This window comes from Lethenteron reissneri, chromosome 38 (assembly GCF_015708825.2).
Source record: "Lethenteron reissneri isolate LAM-NWPU_2019-01 chromosome 38, ASM1570882v1, whole genome shotgun sequence".
Lineage (NCBI taxonomy): Eukaryota > Metazoa > Chordata > Hyperoartia > Petromyzontiformes > Petromyzontidae > Lethenteron > Lethenteron reissneri.
In genome coordinates, this window is record NC_083816.1 from 9,042,986 (window position 1) to 9,062,303 (window position 19,318).

Consider the following 19,318-nt stretch of genomic DNA (forward strand, 5'->3'; position numbering starts at 1 on the left):
AATAAACAAATATAACGCGATTTATGGCAGAATTGATAGTGGCATGAGGTCATGCACAACCCACCTTTTTGAAGAACTTTGTACCGAATAAAAAAAATTAAATGCATGCTCGTGCATGCCTGTTTTCACGCACATGGATGATTGTTCGTTTATATAAATGGATATTTAAGTGGGAAACGCCCATAGAAGAATTGTGATATCTGGTGGAATTGTCCAGGGTGGAATCTTTTAGTCGCATAAGAGTCATGCACAAATCTCACAGCTCGATCCGCAGGTATTTTGTTGAACGGGTGGCATGGGGCTACTACTGTAATCTGAAGTGTGCAACGCTGGCACTTAAGCCCGGCTACGTGAATAGATACTGGTGGTGGGGGCCCTGAACTCGGGGTACAATATCCTTGACTTGGTGTGTGCCACGACAGTATTTCCTGTGAGTTTATGTAGCTCTGCAAAATGGGTTGGTCAGCCCCTTTTTTTTGCTTCTTTTGGCAAAACAACAAAGGATTGTGGTGCAGCCACCAGTGACCTCGTGGTGTGTACAGTCTTTCTTGAGCCGTGCTCTCGGTTGAATCGCAGTTCAGGCACGCCAGGGCGGCTTTCGTAAAGCAACGGCACGAGGCGTTGACCCTGAGCTCGAATGAATAAATTGCACAACAATGGTGCGTCCGTGAGAGAATGCGCCCTCTTAAATGGTCTGCAATAAACCACGTGTGCTGTGTATGGTTGCCACTTATTCTGGTTTCCTCGGGATTTGTCCAGTTTGTTGAAGCAGCTGTCCTGAGGAATCTACATTTTCCCAAGATATTAAATGTCCTGTTTTTATCAGTTGTGGGATAATAATAATAGCGGTCCACCACTTAAGACTGTGCTTTTACACGTAGTTCTCCCCTATGATGTTGTGCGATAATACTTCCCATGATGCATCCTGTTTTTTTCGTACCTTTTTTTAAGGTTGTTGCAACCATAATGCGCGTGCGGTTGGGCCACTCGCAGAAGGGGGGGGGGGGGGGTAACGTAGGCGAGCGGTGATGGAGCAGTGTGACCTCGCTCGCCAATATTGATGAGGCTGCCGTCCTTGGCAAAGCCTTGGCCGTCTGCCTGCCCTGGGGCCTGCCGCTGAGCGTATTAGGCGCCGCCGGACATGCCCGAGGGCTGCGGCAGAAAACACCTTGGCCCATCGCTCACTGTCCGAGGGATAATGGGTCGTCGGGAATTCTCGTGAAGCCGTGCGTGACCGGACTTTCGGCCCAAGTGTTGGAGAGATGATGAGAGAAGGGGGAAGGGGGGGCGAATTTGCCGGTTTGTTTTACCGGGCAATGAGGGTTTTAATTGCCGTTTGATTTTGGATTTATCCAGTTTTGTGGTCAAAGGTATAGGTGCACTGATTTACATCGTATACGCTTAGGTGACGATGGTTGGTGCGCTGAACCGGCAACCTGAGTTCGGTTCCCAGCCCTACGGCTAACATTTAGCAGCGAGCATTGCCTAGACTGTTCACGGTTCTTCAAACCCTTTGCTAACCTGTGCCCGACCAGCGTGGTGAGGTGGTATGGTGGTCCCACCTACAACTCGCCCCCCCCCCCCCAACTACGCGGCACGGAGTTCTTTATCCAAAAATAGATTGATGGTGCTCAAAATGCGTTGCGTTTTTAATAGTCATGAATAGAGAAGAGCTCACTCATTGGCACACATAACAATGAACTGGTGAGCCCGGAAGTGGCTGGTTAAATTGCCGCAGTGGCCAGGTAATTGGGCTGGGGGGATGTTCTAAATACCGTCACCTGTTCTGAAGGCAATGAGTGTCCACTCTGAATATTGTGTGTGCAAGCCATTCCTGTCCACTGTTGTAGTTTAGACCAAAAACTCAAGTCCCTTTTTAAGCTTAATTATAATCAAAAAACACAAGCGGCCTTTAAAAACAATTACGTTTTAATTTTCACCATCCTGGTGTAATGGGGTATCTCAAAAACGCACTTTGCTGGATTTGTATTGCAACAAGCAACCATCATCGGGTACAAATGAATGAGAACTAACATGGTAAACTTGGAAATATAATGCAATACAACAGTCAACACCCCACCTGGTTGATTACGTTCTTCCAAAGATTGCTAAATTTGTGAAAGACCAAACATAGACACGGAGACACACAGACAGACACACAAGCAGAGAGAGACGCGCACATCCTGTGTGCCTCTCAACATCCGTGGAAATATGCAACTGCGTCAACAAAAATGATGCTTGATCATGGGACCTCCTTTGCCAGTACCAAAATATGATAATAGGGTTTTCCCCTTTTTTCTGGCAACAAAACAGGTTTTAAGATGTTAAAACGCCAAACCGAAACCTTTTACAACCACGAAATTATGCTGCCCATAAATTCTAAATTGTGCCCTGGAATATATTTGTTTCATGTTCTGTACAATGTGCTTTTCATTATTCATTTACATTCCAATGGGGCTATCGGCATTCTGTTATGCGATGAAGAATATCCATCCGGAAGTCTTTCGGCGAGTAGAATACCACCCTGTGGCAGAACGGTGCCGGTCACACCGGAACTACTTCCATTCACTTAGGCCTCCTATATCACACTCGTTAGGCATGTAAAAAGTTGTTCCACATTGTTTGCTGCATTGCAGTAGAACCCATAACACACTATTTAATTTTTCTGACCTAGAATGTGGCAAGTAAAATTTACAAAATAATCCTAGAATTTGTTTTTTTTAAATACCCTTGTTAGTGATGGTGCGGAAGCAAACTGCACTTGACCTTTGAACCCTGTTTTAATAACAGACGGCTAAACCCGGATTCAAACCCAGGCTCTTGGCGCTGTCGGCTTGCCGTTCTGACCCTTGAACCACCCGGCCATAGCAGCTCAATTGAATTGAAAGTTGCTCATTAATTAAGGGACTCGTTGGCAGGCCCAAACAACTCTCGCTAATCCCATTGAAGCTTCGACAAACCGGCAGAGCTCAGCAGCTCCCGTTTCACCTGGGGAAGCATGGCTTGTTTGAGTTGGGCTTACGAAGCAGAAGCTGCTGCTGCTGCCCGCTGCAGCATCGTCGCAAACATGCAGCAATGCCCGCAGGGGCGAAATACGCACCGACGAATGCTGTGTTAAGTTATGGAATGGTGCTGCTTGATTTATCTTGTTTTCAACACGATCGCTTTACAAGTTCAAACCGCGCTTGAAAAACCTGCACGTTGTCATAATAAACGTGGGGTCTACATGCGTTTGTTTATTTTTAAGCTAAAGCCTTGAACACATTGTTTGAGACACTTTTCTTTAACTTCTGTTAACGCTCTAGCTCTAAAGTTTGTGCTGTGGTGTCATGCCACTGGACGGGCGTGGTGGTGCTGGTGTTGGAAGTGGCATAGCGGATCGTGCACTGCGCTATGAACCCAGCGATCCAGGTTCAACTCCCGTTCCGTCGACAGTGACGATTATTGGAAACGGTTCTGGGCCTCCCCTAGGTCTACTGTGCCTCGAATGAGTACCTGGTGTGGTGTGTAAAACATCAGCACACGGGAGAAAAAAGGTGGCCGGACGTGGTGCTGGCCACCCACCCAGACGTGTGTTTAGGCTATTTCGGGGATCTTTGTCTAATCCAGTGTCTGACATGTAGGATTGGTGGATCGCACGCGGATGGAGCACGGTGTGTTGTGAGCTGCCCATCGGCAGGGCAACGGTGCACTTGAGTGACTGAAGGAAGTGGGTTTCGGGTGACCTGTGTGGTAGTGTTCTCCCTTCTCCACGAGTAGATTTTTCAGTTCACTCGTGTTTATTCCATCACCATAAATAATCAAAGGCATTGGCCCACCTTCCCATACATCTTAAAGATTTGTCAATTTTAAAACAAACATTTATCCTTGTGCTCACAATATGGCCATTGAATTGTGCTTATAAATATTTGTTTTCATTCATAAGTAGGTGCTTTTTTTTTGTAAAGCCCAGGCAACGTGGAAACCAACGGTGTGCTCTACAAGAGGATCGAGTCTTGAAGTTTGATTGTGACCCACGCTTCCATGATGATTCCTCAATTCGAGAGAGGGGCCGATTTCATTGGGAACCTAACCAAGTTGTAATGCGGTTTTTGAATCGAACAAATCTGGTACTTCATTGGCATCGGTGCACAAGTATAAAGATTAACTTTACGCATTCATCAATAATAATACCCTAAAGTGGAGCTATCTATATATGTAGCTATGGTGGTGAGATGTTAACTGCCTCGCCTAGTATACAGGAGGTTGTGGCTCCAATCTCAACCCTGGTGCCTGTTTATGGAGTTAGCATGTTCTCGCTGTGCTCGTGTGGATTTTTATCCTTTTTTCCTCCACATTTATAAACGTGCTCTTTAGATTATATGGCTGCTTTAAATTTCCACATGATTAAACCCCTTCATTGAACTATCATTTGTGACCAGGTCGCTTCTGAAAGAGCCATATCGCTCGGTGGGCTTTACCTGGTAATTTTTTTTTTAAGTTTCGTTTTATATTTGGTAACGTTTCAGGCAATGGCCCATTCAGACGCTGTCTTTCCGACAGCTCTGTTCTTCACCTGAGGATGGCTGCTTGCGTTGTGGTCGAAGCGTCGTGAGAATTGTATTTTGTTTTTTTATTATTTTATTATTTCCCTTCTACGTGACTTTACCGAAAGAACCAAGAAGAGAAAAAAATGGCCCATTTGTAGAATTTTCACAGTGGAAATTCTCAAGAGCATTTGCCTTGCATGTGTGGTGGACTTTCACACCGTACATAGCCAATCTGTTCTAATTTTCCAGCTAAAGGGCCTTCACCCAAAATGTCACCTTGTTATATGCGCTTTGCCTTTTTTTTACGAAACTAATTAATGAATAAATGTGAGTTTGTGTTGTCTGGTTGGATCGTGCTGTTAAGTCGGCGACGGTGCAGCCCTACAGTCTGAGATCTGTCACTCATGAGTCTACCGTGGGGGTGGGGAAACGCTGCAGGAGTCCCAGGATAGGTCATTGCCTTCTCATTATGACCTTGGCTGACATGGGCGCATGCTATCACCCTTTTGACGTAAAGCAGACGAAACTCGTAGTGTACCATTTTGAGAAAGGGCAATATCGACGCGAGAGAGAGCGCAAGTGTGCGAGGTTAACAGACGAACAGGGGCCGGCAAAACAAAAAAATCTAAATCAATTTTTAGATCTTTTTTATATAAGAACACTCAATTATTATCACGCCCTTCCGCCAGCTGATTTTTATCGAGGCGCCAAGAAAGCCAGACCGCGGTGCGGCTCTGGGAATTCTCTCATTTGCTCGGCGGTAGATGCCGGGCGCCGCGAGCGATCGTCGCGGCATCGATCCGGCGCTCGCTGTGGGCAGCGGCCAGGCGAACTCCTCATCGTGCGCGGCCGCAGGTCCGGGCAGTGGATCAGAGCACGACGCACGGAAACGGGGGGTGGTATCGACGCCCAGTTGATTTTGGTCACCCCGGCGTGGCGAGGTTGATGGATGTTTATTCTTGGGTTTTTTTGGTAAAGTCACATAGGTAAAAAATTAAAATTAATAAAATAAAATAAAAATCACGACGTTTCGGAGGCAACACAAGCTTCCGTCTTCAGGAGGAACCGTCACAGCACGCTTGCTGTATCAAGCTTCCGTCTTCAGGTCCACCTGAAGACGGAAGCTTGTGTTGCCTCCGAAATGTCATGATTTTTATTTTATTTTTATTTTATTTTACTTTTATTAATTTTAATTTTTTTACCTATGTGACTTTACCGAAAAAACCCAAGAATATGAATCCTTGCAGTCACGAAAGCTTCAAATCTAGACTTGATGGATGTTGTACGTCGAGCCCTGGGGATCTGGGGAGGGGGGAGCCCAGGTGCGCTTTGTGCACCGGCTTGTTTTGCTCACCGTGCCAGCCTGAAACTCCGGAGCTTCATCGGTCTTAACAAAAGGCGTCATGGGCCGTACTATGCCGGCATGCAGAACGGCAGTAATGCTCGCATGACGAACCCTTAATCTACCTGTGCAGGGAGGGAGATGGTTGTGTAGCTAAATATAGTTTGCACCGTGTTTTTTGCGTGTCTTTTTGTTTTTTGTGTTTATACCTTATCTTTGCTTACACATGGTTAAGGCTGTTGGTGCTTTACTGATTTTTTTATTGCCCTACAATCTCGGTTGCTTTGTCCATTTCTGTTGCTAAACAATGGTGTGTGCATTAGAGTATACCTATCCTGTGAGTGTCATCATTATCTTGGCTTTTATAGTTTTTTGAATGCATTCTATCAATGTTGTGAGTTGTCATTCGCTTTTATTGTATTTTGCTTTATCTATATACATATTTGCATAGAATTTGTGTGCTTATTATTCTAGGTGGAGTGTGGACAATGATTGGCTAATGGGCACCGGTTCTGGAGATCACCCGCCACTGATGTTGGGCCGTCGTTATTTGTAATTTGAGCACGGATGTCAACACCGCATCGCACTTGTTTTTATTTTAATGAGAACCACCGAAGTTAATGCTGATTTTTTTTATGATCTTATAAACCAAGGCGTTGGCAACCAAAATAACGAGACTTATTTCTTTTAGAATTCGGTAAAACGCTCAACGTTTCAAGAGCCGCAAAGCACGTGAATAAGAAACGGTCCTTTTAATTAATAACGTCACCAAAGCGGTCCTTAAAGAGCCATAGTGTGCTGACTCTTGTTATATACTAGCCTTTTGCCCGTCCAAAGACGGGTGTATTTCAGTAAATCTGAAATTTGCAAGTGAAAAGCAGACCGCCACGTGATTTTCAATGCAACCATTCGTGTGCAAATTTGCAAGGTCGCGGTGACAGACTTATTTCATTTAAATGTTATAATCCCTTGTTCATCATGATGTCCTCTTTACTTCGGTCTCAACAGCGTTACGGAGATCGCGTGACGTGAAGGTTCTGCCTTTGTAGTGAGGGTTGTGAGTTGACGCTGAGGAGGGGGGAGGAGGTGCCTCGGCCCCCCATGTGGAGTGACGTCACCTGATAATTATTATTAATGGGGGGGGTGTCCATTTGGAAGACGTCACCTGGTCGTGATTATTGAGGGAGGCTGGTCGACGTGGAGTGACGTCACGCGCGGGACGCACAGACATTCTTGGCTCATTGTAGTCGTAAATGGTGTAAATGGTCGGCACACTAGAATTTCAACGCAAGGGTCACCTGCTCTTTCTCCCGGCATGGCAGCTGAAACAATTGCCAAGTTTCTTAAATTCCCACCCACCCACCTCCCCCACCACCACTGTCCAACCGGCGGTATAAATCTCTTCACCTCAGTTCGGCGATCAACCGGTCTCGTGTAGTGTGGGTATAAACCTACCTCTTTCTGAGATGGAGGCCAAATGCCCTCAAAGGGTTATCGAGAACTCCCTCCAGTAGGGCCTTTTTTATCCAGCAGTGGTGTGCGCAAGGAAATTGCAGGGTTGCAATTTAACCTTTTCAAGGTTGGTTGGTTGCTCTGATATAATTAAACAAAAAAAATTAACCCGTAAAAACAAAGTTTTTCACTAAATCCTTTATATGCGTGGCGGCTAGAGTCCTCTCGTCCTCTGGCTTGAGATGGCTGCCACCTATGGGTCGGATGAATGGCTGCCACCATTAAGCAATTGGTAATTAAAGATAATTAATTTTTTCCTATAGTGTAAAATTTTGGAAAAAAAATTTCACGAAAATGCATTGTCACGCACAACGAGTCTGGTGTGCAAAATGTCAGCTCGATTGGATCACAGGAAGTGGGTTAAAAAAACGACCGAAAGATTTGCACGGTTGCAAGCAAGCGAACTTAACAAAGGATTTAAAAATCCACCATCTCACACAATCCTCCTTCCTCCTCGACCTTGCATCCGCCGTCAATCGAGCCATTACATTCGATGGTGGCCGCTGTCGGCCTCCCGAGCGCCAAATCGTGGCGCCGCGATGTGGCTCGTTTTGCGAGCGGCGCTGCAACGTCACAGTGGGTCACTCGTCACAATTCGAATGGGTCCGTAAAGCAGCGCCAAATACATTTCGCGGCCCGCTTTGGGAATCGCCTAATGACCAGCAGATGGGCAGCCGGCCAATTAAACGGGCATCTCGAATTGATGCCCGTTCTTGCGCGACATTTAGCCTTGGGAAAGAAGAGGGGGAAAAACAATAGTGGTGCATGCGGTGCGGTTTTTTATAGTTTTGGCAAAAAAATGATTGTTGTGGTTTTGTGGCTTGTGAGCGGAAGGAAGTTGGCGCGGTGGTTGTGTTGGTAAAATAAACGAGTCGTGGGCATCAATGATATCTGGCAACGCAGAATTTCCACTTGTAACAATGACATTGGAATGTTTATGTGTGTACACAACAGATGTGTGAATTGTGCTGCACCGCGACATTGCTCATACTTTTTTTACATTATTGCATTATGAGCAAGATTTTAATCGATGCTGGTGATATGCATGTATGTGCAACCAGTGCTTTAAGGTTTGCGAGTTGTAATCCCACGTGGGTCTTAAAGTTTGTAACCCTTGCAGCCGATGACTTGACGTGCCTCTGTCAACACAGCATGCTGCGGACCTTGAGAAGAAACAGAATGAGTCTGAAAACAAGAAACTGCTTGGAACTGTAATCCAGTATGGCAACGTGGTTCAGGTCAGTGCACTGCTCACAATTTATAAGCTCTTTGCATTTGGTTAAATCCCGCTGCACGGCATATTTATACACCTAGAACAAAGTAAGTCTATGTGCACGCGCGTACCTGTGTGTGTAATCGTATTATTCTTTAAGAATTTGAAACAAATCTCGAAGGGGCTTCAAAATTCTACCAAATCTCAAAGGCCCAATTCCTCGCTTCTCCTTTTTTTATTAATTCCGGAGGATTATTGTTCTGTGAGTGACTTCCCATTCCTTTGGGTGCAAGACTCCAAAAGACATCTCCCCCGGGGGGTCTACTCATTAAATGGAGTACGATTTCACATCTCATGCATATGTGAGTGGGTAGAATTTTTGGAACATGACGTACAGTGGAACCACAGGGCCTTGCAGGTTCAAAACCCCCAAGGCTATTAAACACTAAACCCGTGCTATTTAAGCATTATAACCCTGTGTTCTTATATCCCATGCTATTGAACATTGTTGGAATTGTTTTTGTCTTGTTATTATTTTTGCCTTGCAAATAACAGCCAGGCCTTTTGCACACCGCGCGAGACAGATGGCCGTCATACGGGGCACTTTGCCCGTCACTGTTTGAATAAACAGCGTATGGTTTACTGTGTATATTTGCATTTGACTACCTTTTTTTTGGTTAATTAAATCCTGTACGAATACCTAAAATATATATTATTTTAATGCACCAGGTAGGGTTTATAAGTGAATACATTTAGAGCTGGTGACTTTGTAAAGTGTAGCTTTCTCTCCATTTTGGGAAGAAATGTTTTGCTTGGAAGATATTCTCATAAGACAAAGAAACCCACCTCATCTAAAAAGCTTTATTATTAATTGTAGTTATAGGATGAGCTCAGCGTTACCATTTTCTTATTTTGTAGGCGCACTCTCGGGTACAACCGAAAACACAGATGGTGATTTTTTTTATCTAAATAGTAATCCATAGTTCGAAACGCCCTTTTGACGGCGATGCTGCATTATTTCCAATGCTTTTTTTTAATCGCCTTCAGATCCGCTTTCTGTGTCCTAAAAATATTTTTGAAAACTGTTCGTATATCATTTTAAAGCCTCTTGTCCATCCACTGCAGCATAAAGGCTTGCCCATGCTGTGTCCATTCCTAGGGATTGTTTGAACCGTACTTCATCACACTGGTCAGTGCAGGATGGCAAACACAACGGAAGGCCTCGAACCATGGCCAGGAATTGAACTCTGGCCACTGAGTTGTTTATAGCGCCGTGTTTTAACCACACCAGCGCCTTGAGAATGTCTGTGAAAAGTGCCTTTTTTTTATAGGTGCAAAATTATTAGGAGTGTCTAAATATATGAATATTAAAATGTATAATTGAATGATAAACAGGCACATGCATGTTTTTCCATTGTTGCTGTATAATCCCTTGACATGGAACCTCTCGTTTGCATGGGTTTTCAGGGTGTCATGTGACCCACGCCTCGGTTGACTGTTATCCAGCAGAATTTGTTTAAACAGACAAACTTGAGACCAGTTTTGACCTTTCTGGGTTGCCTAATATAACGACGATAAGAGCACTCCATTGTACACTATGTGCAGTTCTCGATAGTGGATACGAGTTTTAGTCAAATTCAAGATTTTCAGTCTGTCTTTTTGTCTGTCTGGCTGAAAGGGGGCAATCGATTTTGCCACGGTGACAAATGCATGGCATGGTTACCGAAAGTCCCGATAAGTTTAATTTGCACAAACAAAGCCTAAACTTTACTGGTTTTAATTAAGGGAGAAAAAATAAATCTTTTAATCAAAAAAACTAAATTCTTAATTGGAGGAGAAAATGCGTGATGTTGTGATGATGATGCTTATGTAGATGCGAATTGTCTTGGCTGGGATGGATAGGGTGACCAAAAAGTGGACACTTGCAAATTTCAACGTTCGATTTCTCTCCAATCCTAATTAGTAATGTAACGATTCACCCCACCCTACACCCTCCTCTTGAAGTTAAATAAATGATCATGATTTGTTAGATTCAGTTCACGAGCTTTTCATTTAAATTTTTGTACTATTTTGTTAACGGTATATCATTTACATTCACTATAATTTGCATACATTGCAAATTTTTGCACTCGCGATTCTGTGCGTGTATGGTACGATGCTATTTTTAGTCGCCAAGTCGATGAATTCTTTAATCCACTGTCATTCCTAATGGCAAATTACAAAAATATACCACGGAAACTGTTCATGCTTTCAACGTTCACAATCTTGCACGTTTCATGTGTTGCACGCCGAAAAGAGCACTGCAACTCTGTCACCCCAGCTGCGCGTACTTTGGGTTGTTAACAGGTTCCCAGAAGCCATGCGGGAGGGCGTGTGGCACAGTGTGGCGCCAGGTGTCCTAGAGTGCGGTCGTGTCACTACGGTTCTTTGCAGCGAGTAAAATGTCCGGGCGAACGGGCGACCTCTTGATCGCACTTCCAGCATGCTTACCGTTACACCTCCACACTCTCTGCTTAACGAGCGCTTCCCCTGCGTGTCTGCGCCGTTTGCGGTCCGCAGCTGCTGCACATGAAGAGCAACAAGTACATGACGGTGAACAAGCGACTGCCCGCGCTGCTGGAGAAGAATGCGATGCGCGTGGTGCTGAACGGCTCCGGCAACGAGGGATCCTGGTTCTACGTCCAGCCCTTCTACAAGCTCCGCTCCATGGGCGACAGCGTGAGTCCCATCGTGCACGCGCTCCCTGTAATACCGAGAGGCGTAGTCGTTCATTTGTACCTTGTCAATCGTACCGACGGTCGGCGTCGTTGACGACCGTTTTGTGGGCACAGGCCCGCGCGTGCGGTTTGGTTGACGCTGGAGCAGAAGAGCGAGGCGCACGTCTGCACCTCGCCGCAGATGCCATTTGCGTGTTTTTGGTCAGCATTTGTGTGTGTGTGAACTTCTTTAGCACCGTACATAGCCAACCGCGTTTAATCGGAGGTGCGGATGTGTACCAAATAAATGTCCATTGCATAAGTGAAATAACAAAATTGGTTTATTTGTCAGAGCGAAAATTTATGTGAAAAAAAAAGTTAATTTACTGTTAACTGAGATAAGGCCATCAACTCTACCTGAGAAACATGGCTTAGTATCAAGTGGCTGAGACACGGATTGGAACCCAGAATGTCAGTGGTGCTGGCTCTGCTTGGACTTGAGACACCCAGCCACATGTGTGTCTGTGTGCATATGCAAATGTAAAAATAATTCACCCTTTTGCCTTCCAAATGTATCTTTTGAAATGCAAATCATTATCTTAATTTGTATTCGCATTTCTTCCCAGGTTGTGGTTGGAGACAAGGTGGTTCTGAACCCTGTGAATGCTGGGCAGCCACTGCATGCCAGCAATTATGAACTGGTAGATAATCCAGGCTGCAAGGAGGTAAGGCTCTTCACACCTCAACGAAAACGAAGGCAGCGTGTTTGTTATTCCCCGCACACTTGCGATCAGCATGGTTGGCTACGCATGATGCGAAATAAGTTTTCTACATACGTACATACAAGCAGCTTCCTCCACTGCACCTGCTGCCCATGCTTTCGGCCATCTAAATCTACCGCCCATGCAAGATGCACAGCGAGCGTGGATGCATGCGTCACAATGTCCCCATCGCGAGAGATTATCCACGTCAAACATGAAAAGAATAATTTTAAAAAAATGTTCGCCGCTCAATGTTTACCTATCCAATTACTTTAAAGTAACCGTCTCGTGGCTAGGCATGTAAGTAGCTCGGTAACTATTTGCCCCCTTTGAGATTTTTCAAGAATTCTTAAGATTCGGTACTGCCATTCGATGGAAATATTTTCTTTCTAATGTAATGGCTACAATGTTGATCAACCTTTCATTTATATGGTGCTTTTAAATGCGTTGCCAATTCTAAGGCGCTTACAGCACATCTCCTCTCAAACATTATTTTGGGGTTGGCTCGCCACTAACGACTATGTAGGTATGTTGAATTTCTTTCGCACCATACGTAGCCAACTGTGTTTAATTCGAACTAAACACAAAAAGCAGTTCTAAGGAAATTAGTTTTTAATCGATGATTTAAAAGTGCATAGCTCCTGTAGCTTCCTAATATCGGAAAGAAGAGCGTTCCAGATGGCTGCAAAAGCACGTGATGCAGTGACCGTCTTTATTCCATTGTTAGCCCAAGGCTGCCGCTGCTGCTGTGAGAATGACCGGAGTTAGCGCGATGGTTTATGCGCCTTCACGAGATTAGCAAGGCATTGATTCATTTGTGGCAAGCACTTTGTGTGTTTAACGAGTGCGACCTTATAATGTATGCCATCAGCAACCTGAAGCCAATGCAGACGATTGGCCAAACGCCCATGTTACCCGCTTGCCGTGCTCCGTTTCGGTGTTAAGTTGCCACCGATGTTAAACTTGGCCTGTAGTTGAACTTCATGTTGCAGGTTCTCATAGCGAAGTGCATAATCCATTGCCCAAATTCTTCTACCCCCCTGCCCCCTGCCAACCTTGCATAATGGTTTTGATTAACTATTCATACATCTCTGTGCATGAAAGTCTGACTTCTGGCTGTTTTCCAAGGGAATATTAATCTTTTACAAATGTCGTCATAAATATATTGAAGGTGTTTTTTTTTCACCATTGCCATGACGTTGACTCTCTCCTGGCACTGTTGGGGGTCTGTGGTGTAGCTGACGTGCAAGACGTTTCTTTTTTAATAGACTCTCTTCAAGTTTTGCTTGTCAAACCAGATTATCTGCCTTCTCAAAATTCACTCCCAAGCCATGGCAAGCCATTTCATCACAGCTACATCTGAAATATAAATACTTCAGTACTTGCATTAGTATTTCAATCATAAAAAGTTTGTCGGAACGTTAGCGAAGTGCATTGTTTATTAATTTTCTGGAGTGTGAAATTGTATTTTTGGCCTAATAGCCCAAATCATTGTGTGAAATGTCATTCTTTGAAACCCATCCTTGATCTAGCTAATGCGTAGCAGTTGACGATCTCACGATCGTGTATATTTACCCAGTAAAGCCTCGCCGAGTGTCGATACTCCACTTCAAGAGGTTCTGCATTTGGAGGCCTAGCATTTATTTTCTGAGCGTGTTGGCATGTGGGAGGAAGCCAGGGTGTCTGGCGAAAACCAACGCCGCATACAAGAATAACACTCAAGCCCTGCTGCATGGGTGTTTGCTGTTGTGCTGCATAGCTCTCCAAGCTTCAAGGTTGTTTTCTGCACCACTTTCCAACGTTTAGCTCCACATGCCAGAAGCTTCTGGAGTTCCGTATGTTTTGTTGAACTTCTTTCGTGCTGTACGTAGCCAACCGTGCTCATCTGAGGTGCGGGGGAAGGACTACAAACTAAATACACAAAGCAGTTCTAAAGGAATTAGTTTTTTAAATCGAGATTTAAAAGTGCACAGGAGAGACACGCCGGACATTTTGCCAAACAACACGCGGTACGACCCGGAAACACCATCTGAGAGAGATACTCAAAGCTCCGCTCGCGTGCGTTTCGTTTTTCTGCCATCTCCTGGCCACCAAATGCAGCCTCGGCCTGACAACGCTCGGTCTCTCTCCCATCCAAGTACTCTTCAGACTCAACCCCATGTTTGGCTTCCAAGATCTGAGTTTCCACACGTTTGAGATCTTTTGGGTCGCAAGCCTTCATGGACTGAGGAATTGTTTCGCATGACTTAGAAAAACAGATGCTTGTAAAATGACCAACATTTTTTGGTAACGTGCTTAAATTGCAGCGTTTGTTAAGACGCACTGCCGGTGCACTCGGAGAACAAAGGAAAAACGGAGGTTGATTCAGAGAGCAGGCATCAGAAACAATGGCACTAGTTTTCCATGCTCTACCAGAATGCATCCAGAATCCGACTCTCTATACTGGGAGATTAATCCGATGTGCTACAAAGCTCTTTTTTCACAGATGTCCCGATTTAAAACCGTTACAAAAAACAATACGAAAACACGATAGAGTGCAACGTATAGGAAATCACTTAAACATAAATAAAACGCAACTGTTTATTCTACCAGGTAAAGGCCAGTGAGCTGTTGGCTTCTTTTTCAGAAGCGACCTGGCCAGAAATGATCGCTCAACGAAGTGGCGGCAGCGAAATTTATAGCATCCAAATCCTCTAAACACATGATCCTAAATGTGGAGGGATAAACCGGAGGACCCGGAGGGAAAGCAAATCCACGTGACCATGGGGAGAACATGCAAACTCTAAACCAGAGGAGTAGTGGTGTAGCTATTGAGTTGAGCTATCATCTGTGACCAGGTCGCTCCTGAAAATAATTTAATACTTCCTGTGGGCTTTGCCTGTCTGGATGGATGGTTTAGTTTAATTTGTGTGTTTTTGGCCGATTTGCTATCCTTGTACTTTGCACGACTATCGTGTTTTTGTACTGTTGTTGTAACGTGCTTAGCCCGTGCCCCAACTGGATGGACATCTGTTCAAAAAAGAGCTTAATAGCTCACACCGTATTCCTCCTCCAGTATAAATAATCATTTTGATTCTGAGTGTGCAGGCGGTGCAACTGGACCCCACGGTCCAGTGCGGGCCCAGTTGCTGCACAGGGTTGAAGTGGTCTAAGTTGTAAAAGTTATTTATTCTTCCCATTTCTTCGCAAGGTCAACTCTGTGAACTGCAGCACAAGCTGGAAAATCTCTCTGTTCATGACGTGGAGTGAAAACAAGGAGGACATCCTGAAAGGGGTTCGTTCCACCTGCGTTTGAACGTCTGCATGCTCGCATTCGGGAGCATTCCTGAACTGTGTAACAACAACAATGATGGGGTTTTTTTTCTTACTCCATGAAAGCCTTACTGAGATGTTTGGCTAACTCCTAAGAAGGCTTCTCTGTTTCGATGTTGGAATTTTATTTTGAGCATTTTCCAGAGCCATGTGTGGTGGTGCAGTGGTGAATGCACTGCGCTTCGATACCCACCCACGGACCTCTCCTGACATCCACTTTGCCTTGAATTTGTACCTGGTGTTTAAATTTCGATTTAAAGTTTTCGTGACTGCAGGGATTCATCTTCTTGGTTCTTTCGGTAAAGTCACGTAGAAGGGAAATAATAAAATAAAATAAATTTAAATAATTCCGACGCTGTCTTTCTGACAGACCTGTTCTTCACCTGAGGACGACTGCTTGCGTTGTGGCCGAAACGTCGTGAGAATTATTTTATTATGTTTTATTTTATTATTTCCCTTCTCCGTGACTCTACCGAAAGAACCAAGAAGATGTACCTGGTGTGTTGTGTAAGCATCACACCGGGGAGAGACAAAGGTGGGCAGGCATAGTGCTCGCCACACCCCCCCACCCCCTTGTGTGTGCCGGGCCATCCTTTAATAGTTGCTCGCAAACCGCACTCTCCCAAAAAGTTGGGTTTGTGTACGTACTGTGTACGGTTTATTGAATTGACGAAAACATTTTCTCCATTTTCGGTGGTGAGTGATGCTGATAGAATAAGAGCTTTGCTCTTTTTACGTAGCACTTGGGCTGCTTTTGTGCCTTGACCACTTCCCTTGCTAAATTATCTCCCCCCCCCCCCCCCCCCCACATACAAACTTCCCTTTGCCCCATCTGCTGCAGCTGCTCTGTGATCTCCTCGAAGCAATTTCTGAACTTTCCCAATCCGCTGCATTCACTGTGCCCTTAGGGGTTCTCGGGGCCGAGCCCATAGTCTCTGCGGCACGAGCCGCCTTGCAAATGAATGTAAGCTTGCAGCTCTATCCGATGGCGGGTTTTTCTGGTTGTGCCGCGTGCTTTTCGGCACGGTGTCCCCGACCGTTTCGCTCCACGCGCTTCGGGAACCCAATTGGGCACCGTGGCTTCCTCCCCCAGCTTGTTGAGCGATGACTTCGGGACATCGAGCCGAACAACACGCAAGGGGTGCTGCCCCCACAACCGCAACGGAGGGCTTGTATGAATTTAATATCGCTCGCTATATCGCAGGAGGAGATGTCACAACTCCTGCTAAGATCCCCTTTTTTTACATGAGATATATACATATTTTTTAAAGAAATTGTAAATGTCGTGGGTTTACTCTCCAACACCGGTGTGCTGAAGTTGTAACTAATTTGGCAGGTTTTGTTTTACGTGACAAACCTTGCTTATTGGCTGTAGTCGGGAGGCGGCGAGTTAAACGGCACTTTTATATTTCTGCGATCTAACCCCCCCCCAAAAAACGTATGCATAGTGTGTTTATACATTTGTTTATTTCCTGGCAGGGTGACGTTGTACGACTGTTCCACGCGGAGCAAGAGAAGTTCCTGACGAGTGACGAGTACCGCAAGAAGCAGCACGTGTTCCTGCGAACGACGGGCCGCCAGTCGGCGACCTCCGCCACCAGCTCCAAGGCCCTCTGGGAGATTGAGGTTTGGACTTCTGTTCGTTGGTTTTCGTAGGGGGCCAGAAAGAAAGATGGTTCGAGTTAAAAAAAAAATTAACCCGTATAAACAAAGTTTTTCACTAAATCCTTTATATGCATGGCGGCTAGAGTCCTCTCGTCCTCTGGCTTGAGATGGCTGCCACCTATGGGTCAGATGATTGTCTGCCACCATTAAGCAATTGGTAATTAAATATTTTTAAAAAATTCTCTAAACAGTGTAAAATTTTTGAAAAAAATTTTCACGAAAATTAATTGTCACGCACAACGAGTCTGTGTCCAAAATGTCAGCTCGATTGGATCACGGAGAAGTGGGTTAAAAAACGACCGAAATATTTGCACGGTCGTAAGCATGCAAGCAAGTTAACTTAATATAAAGGATTTAAAAATCGGCTTTCGGTCGTATGCGACCGAGAGATGCGCGCGTATAGTCTCCTCACGAAGCCATTTCCATTCTCATGCTCGGAAGTGCTCGTTCAGAAAATCTTGAGCTGAGCCAGCAACAAAATCGATACCATGTGAGCAAACGTACCGCAGAAAGCGATGTCACAACTACTGCTAAAAAGTGATATTTAAAAAAAATGTATAACTCTAAGGGGGAAACTTTCCATTGTGTTATGTTAGGGAATGCTTCATTGCACAATAAACTGATATTTATTTTTTCGTAGAGCTGAAACGTTATCAAATTAAATTGAGAAAAAATATATGTTGGTGTTTTTGTGCAGTTAACTGACCATCGACTCGCCACAACTGTTTAATCACGGGTGACCTGAGGAAACCTGTGGTTAGAATCCAGGATCTCATTTGTACCATCTGAGTGCTTGGACCCCCCTCAACATCCTTACCCCCCTCCATTCTAACTCGAATGGAATTTGCCAAATGGAATGGAAGATGTGATTTTTTTTTTTTTTGGTAATGTTAAGAACACCTCCGGAGCCTCAAGCCTCTACAATAAGTCTCCCATCCTCCGATTAGTACAGTTGGCTCCGTGCGAAATAAGCTCACAATTGGAATAGGAAATATTTATACTGCACGAATCTGAGCTATAAAGCTCTTTTTCAGAATGTCCACTAGGGGTGAGTCAGAATGTTACAACGACAAACAAAATACAAAAATACAATAGGAGTGCCAAAGTATGGGAAAGATAAGCAAATCACTAAAATAAACTTTTATTTTACCGCGTAAAGACCACTGAGCTATTAGCTTTTTAAAAGCGGCCTGACCACAAATGATAGCTCAACAAAGTGGTTTTATCACATGCAAATTTACGAGCCAAATAATCTAAACTCACGTTTCAAAAATGTGGAGGGAAACACTGGAGGACCCAGAGAGAAAAAAATTAACCCGTAAAAACTACATTTTTCACTATAAATCCTTTATATGCATGGCATCGGTTTTATTTTATTACTCATTTCTGTTTTTCTTGAGTAAGAGTTTCATTTTTATCACATTGGTATTTTAAATTAAATATGAATTTTTTTTCTTCCTAAAAAGTGGAAGATTTTGGGGAAAAAAATTCACGAAAATAATTTGTCACGCACTACGAGTCTGTGTGCAAAATGTCAGCTCGATTGGATCACGAGAAGTGGGTTAAAAAACGACCGAAAGATTTGCACGGTCATAAGCGCGCAAGCAAGTGAACTTAATATAAGGATTTAAAAATACATCTACGTGACAACGGAGAGAACTCCAAATATACAGGCGTCAGGGTCGGCATCGAACCCCTGATCTCCTGCATGTGAGGAAGATCACATTGCACCATGGTGGCGCCCATTTAAGTACATGATCAATAACGTATGTAAGTTCATTTTCATAAGCACATAAATTCCCAAGCTTGGGGAAAGGCAGTAAAACAACAGCAAAAACTGTCCTAGGCAACATAGTCTCTCCGAAAAAATAGTGAATTAAAATTGAACTACCGATACATGGGTTTGGATCAAAGTTCCAACCATATTTGCAAATGTGCCTGTATCCAGCACTAATCTTCTGCTTCAGAATGTTTTTTAAAGGAAGATTTACAATCTTCTTGGTTCTTTCGGTAAAGTCACGTAGAAGGGAAATAATCAAATAATAAAATAATTCTCACGACGTTTCGGCCACAACGCAAGCAGCCGTCCTCAGGTGACGACTGCTTGCGTTGTGGCCGAAACGTCGTGAGAATTATTTTATTATGTTTTATTTTTATTATTTTATTATTTCCCTTCTACGTGACTTTACCGAAAGAACCAAGAAGATGAATCCCTGCAGTCACGAAAGCTTTAAATCGAAAGATTTACAATGTTAAGGGAGTAAACCAGGTTTGTCCAAAACGTTGGT

At 44.3% G+C, this 19,318-nt stretch overlaps 1 protein-coding gene across 4 annotated transcripts in view; it reads left to right on the forward strand.

Annotated features, from left to right (window-relative positions):
- The window catches only part of LOC133351784 (inositol 1,4,5-trisphosphate receptor type 1-like), a 155,555-nt gene that overhangs the window by 18,740 nt on the left and 117,497 nt on the right, over positions 1-19,318 (forward strand). For all 4 annotated transcript variants that reach the window (XM_061567301.1, XM_061567303.1, XM_061567302.1 and 1 more), the window contains 5 exons: positions 8,535-8,621; positions 11,156-11,314; positions 11,919-12,017; positions 15,244-15,327; positions 16,845-16,991. In XM_061567301.1, the coding sequence (XP_061423285.1) occupies positions 8,535-8,621; positions 11,156-11,314; positions 11,919-12,017; positions 15,244-15,327; positions 16,845-16,991 (576 nt within the window). The remainder of the gene's footprint in view (positions 1-8,534; positions 8,622-11,155; positions 11,315-11,918; positions 12,018-15,243; positions 15,328-16,844; positions 16,992-19,318) is intronic.